Consider the following 13532-nt stretch of genomic DNA (forward strand, 5'->3'; position numbering starts at 1 on the left):
TGAGTTTCTTCAAAACAGCTATTTTGAATTCTTTATCAACTAGATCACAAAATTCCATGACATTAAGCTTGGTTATTGGAGAATTATTATCTTTTAACGATGACATGGTTCCTTGATTTTTCATGTTCCTTGTAGTTTTGTGTTGCTGCTGTTGCATTTGAAGTAGCAGACACCTCCTCAAATCTTTGCTAGTTGTCTTCAAATGGGGCATTCTGTTTGTTGGTATTGTCATTAATTCTGCCTTTTTCTGGGTACCCTTGTTCCACTCTGCTTGTTCCCTTTTGTGGCAAACTTTTAAAGCTTTTGTATCTTTTTTGGTTCTTACAACTCACCAGGCTGGCCACTGGCTTCTTTGTTTTCGAGAAGGTGATGCTACAGCCCAAGTTTCTGGCTTCTCCTTTGCCCACAGACCCTGGCCAGTTCTCTGATCACACGCTCTGTCTACTGGAGCTTGCTTTTGCTGCTGCACTCAGGAGTCACGCACAAGATGCTGGCTGCAGAGTGGGGGAAAGTGTGAGCTTATCTCTTAGGGCACTGGGGATGCCCATGGACCTGGTAAGGGGATCCCCAGGAGTGGCACTCCCAGAGGCTCATGGGTGGACTTCTTGCTGAGTTCAGTTAGCAGGAACTGCATCGCTTTAAAGACCTTTGATATTTTTATCTGCTTCTTTCCTGATCTCCTCCCTCTTGGCAGTCATGGAAGTCCTGCTTCAGTACTCCGGGTGCTGCTGGAGAGACAGGTTCTCCAGCTGCTTCCCACACCACTGGCTAGCTAGGTACTCACTCATCGCTCTCCTTGTCTCTTGTGAAAGAGGTCACCACTGTCAGATAGATCCTCTGTATGCAGTGATTCCTTGGGGGGTGAGGGGGTGGGGTGCAGTGCTGAGAAAGTTCTTCTAGATCCACTGCATCCGAACTTTCTCCCTCTCCAATGACATGCTGGAATCTCCCCTAGGAAAGGCTGGATTTCTGCAATTTCTCTATCTTCTGTGGGTGTCTGCCCAGGTCAACACTCTCCAGGTTTTTTCCCAACTGCAGCCAGAAGGGTCAGGCAAGTTTATTGCCCCATGGGCTCCACAGCCCATATCAAGGTCTAACCCTAACCCTATTACCAGATGCAGAGGTGGGCAAGACCCCTTACCGGTCCCCTGGCATATGGTGCTGGTTCCCACAGCAACCACAGAGGTGCTTGTGTTCATGAAAGATGCCCTAATTCTTTGTTGAAAAAGGACAAAAGGAGGAACACCCTACACCACCGTGATGCTGATATCACTTGTCTATGCCTCTTCTTGTCCTAAACATAATTTCCCTCCCATTCACGAGCAGTTTTCAAGAGTAGGCTTCTCGCATCTTCACTTCTTTATCATCTGTCGTTTTGAATCATCTCATCTTGTGTTCCGCAGTCACTGTGAGGTTACCCTCTAGTTATTCTCTCATGGCGTCACCCTCATTCCTGCTTCCTGTCTGATGGCTTCCTTAACCATGTCAAATCTCTCTCATTGCTTGAAAAAAATTACTCTCCTGTAACCTTTAACCCTGCAGACCACTCTAGCCAAGAATTTTGTTTCTTCTGTAACTTTTTTTCCTGGTTTTAAAAGTTATGTTCATAGTAAAAATATGAAGGAAAAAAATGAATCATCCGAAATCAATGTTGGATCCTCTGGAATGCCTTTCTTCTCCAGCTAACTCCTGCTCACCTTTCAAGTTCAAGCTTACGTACAGGTTTTTTTAAGCCTTCCCTAATTCTTTCCCCTCCTGTTGTATGCTTTCTCTGTATCCTATAGTCCCATATTTTTTCTTCATTGCACCCAACTCTGGGTTATAATTAAAGTTGTACTTATTTGATTGATGCCCTCACTAGAATATAAGCTACATAGAGAGAGGAAATATGTCTGTTCTGCTCATTATCATACACTTAGCATCTAACACAAATGCTGTAGGAGCTCAAGTATTTATTAAATGAATGAATAATATTTACACTGTGTCTTCTAAATTTCCTTAGCAGTCTATACCTCCAGTTATACTCTTTCCTGTTCCTGGAGGTAGGGATTATTTATCATTGCAAGACTTTATTAAGCCACAGACCGTCTTCATGGGGCTGTAGAACAGGAGGTATGTCATCAGGAACCTGGTTCGTGACTTTGAGCAGCTCTGGGTCTCGGCTTTCTCTCCAATATGAGGTTAAGGAGTTGGAGTAGATAACGGTTTTCAAACTGCCCTGTAGAGCCACAGGGATCCTTAGGTAACTTTCCAGGGCTACCTACTTGCAATGTCAGTTTAGAGGTTGTTGGAAGATTTTTAAGCTCTCAAATCTCAGACTCTGAAAGACTAAGCCTACCCTCAGAGAGGTCAAATTCTGGTGAAAACTGATTAATTTTTTTCTTGTCAGCTCCTAGGTTTCAAGGAGGACCTCTACTAAACATTTGCTAAATGCATATTGACTACAGGTCAGGTGCTGATGGGGGCCCTTACTTGGTAAGACAAAGCTCTTGTTTTTAGGTTGCTCTGTCCAACATGGGTAGTCATCAGCCACACGTGAATAAACTGTGGCTAGTCCGAACGGAGATGTGCTGAAAGCATGCAACACACACTGGGTTTTGAAGACTTAGTGTAAAACAAGAATATAAAATGTCTCATTTTTATATTAATTAAATATTGAAATATTTTGGATATACTAGGTTAAGTAGGATATATTATTAAAATTAACCTGTTCCTTAATACGGTTAAATATTTAATATGGTTATTTAATGGTTTAATATTTAGTATGGTTACTAGAAAATTTTAAATTTCTTAGGTACCTCACGTTACATAATTTCACTTGACAGCATTGTTTTATAGTTTATAATTTAGTGTGGTAGTAGTAGTTAAACTTCTGAGCACTTACATATCCTTTAAGACCTAGCCTCTCAGGTGTAATCCCTGGCCAGTACAAGCAGTATCATCACTTGGAAGCTTATGAGAAATGGCAGAGTCACCAGCTCCACCCACCCCAGACCATCTAAGTCAGAGTCTGCATTTTAACTAGATCCCCAGGTGATTTGTGTGCACATGAACATTTGAGAGGCTCTGATCTAGATCACAGTAACAGGACTCTTGCTACCTCTCCTATTTTTGCTTCTCTAATCTCACTGGATCCGGGATTCTTAACCTGAGGGACCTGGATCCTTCTGGGGGTGGGAAGTCTACAGATGGGCCCTAGGACTCTGTAAAATACTGTAACTTTATGGATATTGTTCATGAAAGGGTCTGTTTTTATTTTCATCAGTAAAGCAGTGGTTATGAAAGGATGCCCTCATCAGCAACACTTCGGAACTTGTCGGCGATGAAAATGCTGGGGGTGGAGACCAGCAGTGTTTGAACAAGCCCTCTTGTGATCCTGATGTCAAAAGTTTGAGAACCACTGAATTAGAGAGGGAGGCAAAGAAGAGGGTCGAGCCACTTACTACATTACAGTCTGGTCAGGAGGGTGATGCTGGCTTGAATTGAGATTGGCATGTGAATTGGTTGGAGGAGTGCAGTGATGCAAGGTGAGATGATGGATGTGATTCTAGATGCATTGAAATTGATGATATTGACTAATTTCAAATGTTCATTGAATAATTTTCTATCTTTATGTTCAGCCTAGCATGAGTTTACCCAGAAAAGGGGCTTTGTAGTCAAACAAACCTGAACTTGACAACTGGTAAAAGTAAATTCAACTTAAACAAATGTTTAAGTAAATTATTTTTAACACACTGATTTTATATAAAGTTAAACAGTCACCAATGGATCGCCCACAGTATATGATTACCATGTGATACAGTTGTGTTTGTTTTGGTCTAGGGGAATGGACTAAATCAACAACTTATTAAAGGCAGTTTTTTTTTAAATACATTTATTAACCAATGTTAACACATTAAATGAACCTATATATTGCTAGTCAGAGCAGCTTACAAAATGCCAGAATGCATCATAGAACTGGACAGCCATGATGAATAATTACAATGTGCATAGTGGCTAAGCTCAACACCTTGATATAGCTTTATGATTGCAGAAAATTTTTAATAATGATTCCTAAAACAATCAATTGTAATTTTACCTAAAACTTTTACAAAACCAGGCCACAATCTCTTTTTTTAATTTTGTTTTTTGTTTTTTTTTAACACACAGTTTTCACGCTGTAGTAACTTGGAAATGTGCAACCGTGTCAACGGAGACAAAAAAGCCAAAGTAACACGAATCTTACTTTCATGCAGCTATCGGTAAATAGTACACACTCTGGAATGATTTTACACCAAAAATAGTTCCACAATAACTTGCTCTCATAGGGGTGGATCGAAGTTTTAAAACTTGAAAAACAATCAATCAATCAGAGAAGGTTAAGTGTTCGTGGTTACATCGTCTCGCTCAGACCACGGCACCGTGGCAACACTGACTAATCACACAGCAACAAGGAGGGACCGAGAATGCCGAGTCCCTGCGTAATCCAGGTACGGTGCTGAAATGGGGATACTGGGCAGATCCTACAAGCCATTGGGCACCACTGGGCAGTAGCTTGTCGATTAACTTGTGTCACCACCATCTGTAACAGCATCAGGACTGGATGGATGATCATTTCACAGAAGGCTCTTTAGAGTGACCCTGACAAACCTGGAGAAAACTTTTTAAAAGGTTTTTCTCCTGATTCTCTCACTTACATGGTGTGTAATTAATTGCTTTAATAAATATCAAAGGTCTAAATAAATATTTACAAATTATTTCTCTAACCTTAAAAATAAATGATAAATGGGAATTTATTTTGACTTGGTCTAAGATCAGTCTTTGAAGAAACATAAATTGAGTTTTTTTTTTTTTTTGTAAAAAGTAATTTAAGTTTTCCTGGCTGTATTTTATATGTCTATGTATAAAAAAAAAATCATTATTCAACTATCGATCCATTCCTATTGGTAATGCTTCTTAATCCAGACATTCCGCAAAATACAGACTTTTTACAAATCACGGCATCTTTAATACAAGAAAATTAACATGCATTATTCTTCATTCTGTGTACAGTGGTGGAGTTCATTAGTAGGCAATGACCCACTACTACAAACATAACGGCTTCTGTGAAACTTAAGTGCTTTCTTTCCTTTCAGTATTAACTTACTTACAATGTAAGAGGTGACACCAGATAATAGGCAATCAATCAATCAATCAGATGATATTTGGGGAGGGAAGGGAAGCATTAAAGAAATTTGTATGCCTCATCTATAATTTCATGTATGGATAAAGGTAGTTTTTGGCTTTTTATTTTATTTTTGTTTATTTTGTTACAAGCACTCATGTTAGGACAAAGATGAAATGTGCAAACTTTAAAATTTAAATATTCATTTTCTCTAAGATCCAGCTCAGTAAAAGATTACCCCAGTTCCCTGCAATTTTAAACTACAAGATCAAAGCTAATAATTTGTTATAAAAGTTATATATTGAAAAGAAATAATGAAAAACACAATTGGGAAATATTTAAGAAAAAATATGCAGGACTAGCACCTGCTGTGTCAACCCTGTTCCCTAAATTCAATCAATCATATACCCACTGGCATAACCAATAGATAATGCCTTTAAACAGTAAATTAAGCTGAACAAAACCAGCTCAACAAGGTTAAGAAATAAATTTCACATCAAGGTAGTATGCTTTATTTCTGAAACAGTTCTGTAGTTCTTACATTCAGATCTATTTTAAACGTTTCTTTGTTAAACTCACTTGTATTCTTCACCTGCTGTTTTTTTAAAGATCTGTTGTTTAAAGGTTAAAATCTCTGTAAAACCTAAAAATGTTTTAAAATTTGCTGAAAATGCAACAAACTCTCAATTAAAATTTATTTAAAATAATACCCTCCACTGATGTTACTTTTACCCCCTGAAAAACTCCAGAGGAGCGTTAACAAAAGATTTAACTACTGTGCAAAATTTCTTCACGAAAAGTGTTTAAAGGCTGGTGCAAAATGGGAAGCAAATTCTAAACAATTTTGGCTTCTTGGAAACAAAAACCGCTGTGTCTGAGAAGAATAATCGTCAGTGATTCTCCAGGAAGAACCAGCCTTCATCTTTTCCGGCGACAGGTGCGCTTGTGTTCCGCATGCCAGTGCTCCTGCTGACACTTGATTGAGCAGTAGGAGGTGTTCCAGCAGCAGTGGTACATGGCCTCCTCCTCACAGTTGTAGCACTGCAGGCAAGAAACCATACCAGCAGTTAAACGTGGGATGAAATGCATAGGAAACTGGGTACAGTGATTGATTGACAGACTTTTGAAACTGTGCTTTTAAAGCTCTTTCTGGCTCAAGCTTAAACTAGTATCACCAAGAACATCAGAACATGTTTTCTGTCCTGAGCAGGATGGCAGGAAACAATGGGATGGATGACCGAGGCTCAGCACGCAGTCCTTTGTCAGCAAACTCAAGCTTACTTGGGCACAGCATCAACTTTTTCATCTCCACTAGGGCATTCCCGTCAGCACACAAGCGTAAGTAATTTCTATTTTCTTAAAAAGGTCCTGAGATTCTGGAAAGATGACAGAGCAGAAGCACCAGGATCTCCCTTCCCACCGGGACAACCGCTGTGCTGTAGAGTCTGAAGTAACTACTTTGGAACTCTGAAGTCTACTGAAGGCTTGAACAGCAAGTTATGGTTAATTTTGGCTCTTAGCACAGTAACAGCTACCTCTTCCCCATTCTCCACCCAAGCAGCTGTGAATGGAGCACCTTGTGGGAGCCAGGGTGGGCAAAAAAGATGCTGCTTCTGGTCACAGAAATGGGCGGCCATTGCTGTTCCACCCCCTGCCCCCACTGTCACAACTCCTCCAGCTGAAGTGACTTCCAGAAGAGTTAAAGGGCCACTGCCCTTTTATTCCCCCTTTTGCAAGCCAGACATTCAAAATCAACTGCATATACAGGAGAAATCAGAAAGTGAATGTGCATACCCAAGGAGAGGCTCAGAAAAGACCTAAGAAGACATTTAGTTTACACCTCAATCTGATCTTTGGCACCGAAAGGGACAGCCTACAACAATCAAAGAAACAAAAACATCAAACTATGAGAAGGAGGAGAAAATGAGTTACAGTTACCATATTACTAGATTCAAACGTCTAGTGTTCAACAAAAAACCACAAGGCATACAAAGAAGCAGGAAAGTATGACTATTCAAAGGAAAAAAAAAACAAATCAACAGAAACTGGCCATGAAAAAGACCTACTGGCAGATATATTAGACAAAGACTTTAAAACAACTATTAAAGAAGGTCAAAGAACTAAAGGAAAATATGGAGAAAGTCAAGAAAATGATGTATGAACAACTGGAATCATCAATAAAAAGATAGAAGCCAAAAAGAAAACGTGGAGCTGAGAAGTCATTAACTGAAGTGAAAAACTGACTTCAGGGATTCAAAGGCAGATTTGAGCAGAGAGAAGACAGGACAATGGAAATTAACAAGAGAGGTGAAAAGACTGGAGAGCAAACAGAGCCTAAAAAGACCTGTGGGGCACCAGCCAATGGACCAAGATATGCATCACGGGAGTCCCAGAAGGAGGGGAGAGAGAAATGAGCAGAGAGAATACTGGGGAAGTTTTTAGCCAGTATTCCTTCAATCTGATGAAAGATATGAATATAAATATTCAGTAACTCCAAGTCAGATGAACTCAGAGAGCCACACTGAAACATGTTGTAACCAAACTTTTGAAACTCCTGAGAGCAGCAAGAAAGAGGGGAGCTGTCATACACAAAGGAGCATCAATATGTTATCAGCAGATTTCTCATCAGAAATTCTGGAGGCCAAAAGACCTGATATAGTCAAAGTGCTAAAAGAAGGAAAAAAAACCTGTCAGTGAAGAATCCTATATGCAGCAAAACTCTCCTTTGTACCTGCAAGAAGTACTCAGGGGGTCCTGCAGGTGAAATGAAAGGACACTAGACAGTGACCTGGAGCCACGTGGAGAAACAGAAGATCTCAACTGTGGTAAACACATGGGCAATTATAAAAGCCAGTACTATGGCTTACAATGGCTTGTAACTGTACTTTTTCTTTTCTGATTTAAGAAACCAAGATTTAAAGAAAAAAAGTTATTAGTATAAAAGCTAGTATTACTGTAAATTAGTTTGTAACCCCAAATCTTTTTTCTACATAAGTTAGGAGACTAATACATTTAAAAGAATTTTTAATTTATGTTTTTGGGCACACAATGTATGACGATGTAATCTTATAACATGAGCAATCAAAAAGGGTTGAGATGGAGCTGTAAAGGAACAGATTTTATATATGTTATTAAACTAAAATTGCTATAAATTCAAATTAGAGTCTCATAACTTTAGGCTGTTTGTTAAATGTAATTCCCGTGGTAACCACAAAGAAAACTGCTATAGCATATAAACACAAGGAAAGGAACTTAAACATTTCCCTACAAAAAATCAACTAAACACAAAAACAAGAATGCAGGAAATGAGGGTCAAAAAAGTTATGGGGCTTTAAATTTACACAGATTAAACTCTCCAATCAAAAGAGACAGATTGGCAGAATGGATAAAAACATGTCTATAATATGCTGTCTATAAGAGACTCACTTAAGACCTAAAGACACAAATGGGCTGAAAGTGAAAGGATGGAAAAAGATATTCCATGCAAATTGGAACCAAAAGAGAGCAAGGTAGCTATACTAATTTCACACAAAATAGACTTTAAATCAAAAAAAGGTTACAACAGACAAAGAAGTACACTATATATTAATAAAAGGTTCAATACAGTAAGAAGACATAACAATTATAAATATTTACACACATAATGACTAAAACATAAGAAGCAAAAACAGACAGTTCTACAATAATAGAGACTTCAACATCCCACTCACACTAAGGGATAGAACCACCAGACATAGGTAAGGAAATGGAGGGCCTAACACAATAAACCAACTAGACCTAACAGATACACACAGAGCACTCTGCCCAACAAGAGCACACATTCTTCAAGTGCATGTGGGACACTTTACAAATTAAGTCTCAACATATTTTAAAAGGTAGATATCAGACTAAGTATCTTTTTTGACCACAATGGGATAAAATAAGAAAGCAAAAACAAAAGTAAAACTGGAAAATTCAAAGTTGTGGAAATTTAAAAAAACACTTTTAAACAACCAATGGATCAAAGAAAAATTTAGGTTATGCAGTGAGGCAGTGCTCGGAGGGAAATTTATAGCTGTAATATCTACCTGAAGAAAGATCTCAGATCAGTAGCCAAAAAGTCCACCTTAAGGAATTAGTAAAAAAGCAAGCTAAACCAAAAGTTAGCAGGAGGAAGAAAAAAATAAATAAATAAAGATTAGCACAGAGAACAACAAAATAGAGAAGAGGAAAATAATAAAGAAAAATCAATGAAACCAAAAGTTGGTTCTTCGAAAAGATGAACAAAAGTGATAAACCTTTAGCTAGATGGACCAAGAAGAAAAGAGAGGACTCAAGTTACTAAATGAAAGATAAAAGTGGGGACCTTACTACTGATTCTACAAAAATAAAAAGGATTGTAACAATGCACTATTAACAATTATACACAACAAACTGGATAACCTAGATGAAATGGACAAATTCCTACAAACCCAAAACCTACCAAGACTAAATCTTGAAAAAATCTGAATAGACCCATAACTAATAAGCAGATTGACCTATTAATCAAAAATCTCCCAATAAATAAAGCCCTGGACCTGATGGCTTCTCTAGTAAATTCTACCAAACATTTAAAGAGCTGTCAAACCGTCTCATACTTTTCTCAAAGATGGAAGAGGAGGGACTATTTCCTAACTCACTCTGTGAGTCCAGCATAATCCTGATACCAAGCCAGACAAAGACACTACAAGAAAAGAAAACTACAGATCCACATGCCTTATGACCATTGAGATAAAATCCTCAACAAAATACTAGCAAATGGAATTCGACAGCATATTAAAAGAATTATAGGGCTTCCCTGGTGGCACAGTGGTTAAGAATCTGCCTGCCAATGCAGCGGACACGGGTTCGAGCCCTGGTCTGGGAAGATCCCACATGCCGCGGAGCAACTAAGCCCGTGAGCCACAACTACTGAGCCTGCGCGTCTGGAGCCTGTGCTCCGGAACAGGAGAGGCCACGACGGTAAGAGGCCCGCGCACCGCGATGAAGAGTGGCCCCCGCTCGCCGCAACTGGAGAAAGCCCTCACACAGAAATGAAGACCCAACACAGCCAAAAATAAATTAATTAATTAATTAATTAAAAAAAAAAAGAATTATACACCAATGATGTGATGCGACATATAAGAATCAATCAATGTAATATGCCACATCAACATAATGAAGGAAAAACCACATGGTCATCTCAGTCAATGAAGAAAAAACATCTGACAAAATTCAGCACACGTTCATGATAAAAACACTCAACAAACGGGAACAGAAGGAAACTACCTACCTCCACATAATAAAAGCCACATATGAAAAACCCACAGCAAACATCATACTCAAAGATCAGGAACAATGCAGAGATGCCCACTTTCACCACTTCTATTCAATATAGTACTAGAAGTCCTAGCCAGAGCACTTAGGCAAACCAAGAAATCAAAGGCATGCTAATTGTAAAGGAAGAAGTAAAATTATCTTTGCATATGATATGATCTTATATGTAGAAACCCTGAAGACTCCAGAACGAAGTTGCTAGAACTAATAGATGAATTTGGCAAAGTAGCAGGATACAAAGTCGATATACTAAAATCAACTGCATTTCTATACACAAACAACGAACAATCTCAAGAGCAAATTATGAAAACAATTCTATTTAAAACAGCCTAAAAAAACCAAAATACTTAAGAATTAACTTAACCAAGGAGGTGAAAGACTTGTACAATGAGAGTTGAAAGAAATTAAAGACAACATAAATAAATGGAAACACATGCCATGTTCATGGATTGGAAGACTTAATATTGTTAAAATGTCAATACTACTGAAAGTGATCTGAAGATTCAATGCAATCCCTATCAAAATCCCAGTGACATTTTTATAGTAGAAATTGAAACACCCACCCGAATTTTCATATGGAACCTCAAGGGACCCCAAATAGCCAAAACAATCTTGAAAAAATAAAACAAATCTGGAGGAATTATACATCCTGATTTCAATACTTACTACAAAGCTACATTAATCCAACCTGTGAAGTACTGGCATAAAGACAGACATACAGACCAATGGAACAGAATAGAGAGCACAGAAATAAACATATATGGTCAATTGTTTTTTGATGAGGGTGCCAAGACCGTTTAATGGGGAACAGATAGTCTTTTCAACAAAGGATGCTGGAAAATCTGGATATCCACATACAAAAGAATGAAGTTGGACCCTTACTAACACCATATATAAAAATTAACTCAAAATGGGTCAAGGACATAGATCTTACAATAAGATCTTAGAATTAAGACAATAAATCTCTTAGAAGAAAATAAAGAACAAAAACTTCATGACACTGGATTTGGCAATGAATTTTTGGATATGACACCAAAGGCACAGTTAACAAAGAAAAAAATAGACAAATGGCACTTTATGAAAATTACCCACAGAATTAAAAAAGCAACCCACAGAATGGGAGAAAATATTTGCAAATCATGTATCTGAAAAGGGATTAATATCCAGGATATATGGAGAACTCCTAAGACTCAACTCAAAAAATGGGCAAAGGACTTGAACAGACATTTATCAAAGATACAGGAATGCCAATAATCACATGAAAAGATGCTCAACATCACCAGTCATTAGGGAAATGCAAAATCAAAACTACAGTGAAACACCACCTCACACCTATTTGTATGACTACTATCAAAATAAAACAAGAGTTGGTGGGGATGTAGAGAAATTGGAACCCTGGTGCACTGTCATGTGGGAACGTAAAATGGTACAACTGCTGTGGAAAACAGCATGGTGGTTCCTCAAAAAATTTAAAATATAATTACCATAGAACCACACAATTCCACTCTGGGTATATGCCCAAAAGAACTGAAAGCAGGATCTCAAAGAGATATTTGTACACCCATGTTTATAGAAGCATTATTCACAATAGCTAAACCATGAAAGTAACCCAAGTGACCATCAGTGGGTAAATGGATAAGCAAAAACGTGGTATATACATGCACTGGAGTACTATTCAACCTTAAAAGGGGAGAAACTTCTGCAATATACTGCAACATTGATGAAACTCGGTGCCGTTATGCTAAGTTAAATCAGCCAGTCCTAAAAAGACTGTGTGATCCACTTATAAGAGGTGCCAACAGTAGTCACAGTCACAGACACAATGTAGAATGGTGGTTACCAGGGGCGGGGGGAGGGGAGAACAGGGAGTGACTGTTTAATAGGTAAAGAGTGTCAGTTTTACAGGGTGAAAGAAGTTATGGGAATAAGATGGCAGTGACGTTGCACAACATGAGTGTATTTAATAGCACTGAACTGTAAACTTAAAAATGATTAAGATAGTAAATTTATTTTACCACAGTTTTTTAAAAAGGCTCTTTACCTCATATTTCTTTCCATCTACCACCCCCATTTTTCTGCTCCCCTTCCCAAACATCTTGGAAGAATTACCTACACTTGTTATTTCAGATTTTTCTCTTCCCCTCTTTTTTAAGCCCACTGCAGTCTTTCACCCGTGCCTTGCCACTGAATACGCTATTATCAAGGTCACTTATGGTCTAAAAACCAGTGGTTAATTCTCAGCCTTCATCTTATGGGGCAACGTCTGGAGAAGTTTTGATTGTCACCACTCGGGGGGCGGGGATAGAGGCTTAGCTGCTGCTAAACATCCTACAGTGCACAGGAGTGTCCCCAATTTTTTGGTCCAAATGTCAATAGTACTCTGGTATATTTCCTGTGATTTTACTATGTCAGCAATTGTGACTTCAGTGAGGTTACTATTTAAAAAGTGTGGATAGCATATTTTAATTTTGGAAGTAGCTGTAATAGTCAGATTTGGGTTTGAATCTCAGATCTGTGCTAATTAATCAAGTGAGTTTAGACCAAGTTCATTTAACTTCTTAGTTTCCTCATCCTCAAATAATACTTCAGGCAGCACCATCCCTTCTATTACTTAATGCATTCATCATTTTGTATTTCTGCTTTTCTTTGTGGATATATTTAAAGGATGTATCATTCTTACTATGTTTCTCTTGATTGTATGCCATCTTAACATCCACTTTTTGGGTATCTGACATACCTACATACTCTCTTGTCCTACAGTACTGTACAGCTTCTTACAATAATGTAAGATTTAACTATAATACAAGAATAACTATAATACAAGAATAATTCTAAATCTTTTACCAGTCTACTAGAAATGATATACGAGCAGAAGTAGCTTAGGAGGGTGAGTCCCAGCTCTACCGACCAGGTTTCTAGTCACTCTGTTTAATCTCATAAGCCTCATATTCCTTATCTAAAAAAAATGGGTATAAATAAAAGCAGTATGGTTTGGCATAAAAACAGACACATAGATTAATGGAACAGAATAGAGAGCCCAGAAATAAACCTATGC

The 13532-nt window shown here is 38.2% G+C and overlaps 1 protein-coding gene across 19 annotated transcripts in view; it reads right to left on the bottom strand.

Moving 5' to 3' along the window:
- Positions 1–3883: 3883 nt before the first annotated feature.
- Positions 3884–13532, bottom strand: part of ZMYND11 (zinc finger MYND-type containing 11) — a 130159-nt gene continuing 120510 nt past the window's right edge. For all 19 annotated transcript variants that reach the window (XM_061179732.1, XM_061179730.1, XM_061179738.1 and 16 more), the window contains one exon: positions 3884–6184. In XM_061179732.1, the coding sequence (XP_061035715.1) occupies positions 6062–6184 (123 nt within the window). In that variant the 3' untranslated portion in view covers positions 3884–6061. The remainder of the gene's footprint in view (positions 6185–13532) is intronic.

The sequence above is a fragment of the Eubalaena glacialis genome, chromosome 2, assembly GCF_028564815.1.
Source record: "Eubalaena glacialis isolate mEubGla1 chromosome 2, mEubGla1.1.hap2.+ XY, whole genome shotgun sequence".
Lineage (NCBI taxonomy): Eukaryota > Metazoa > Chordata > Mammalia > Artiodactyla > Balaenidae > Eubalaena > Eubalaena glacialis.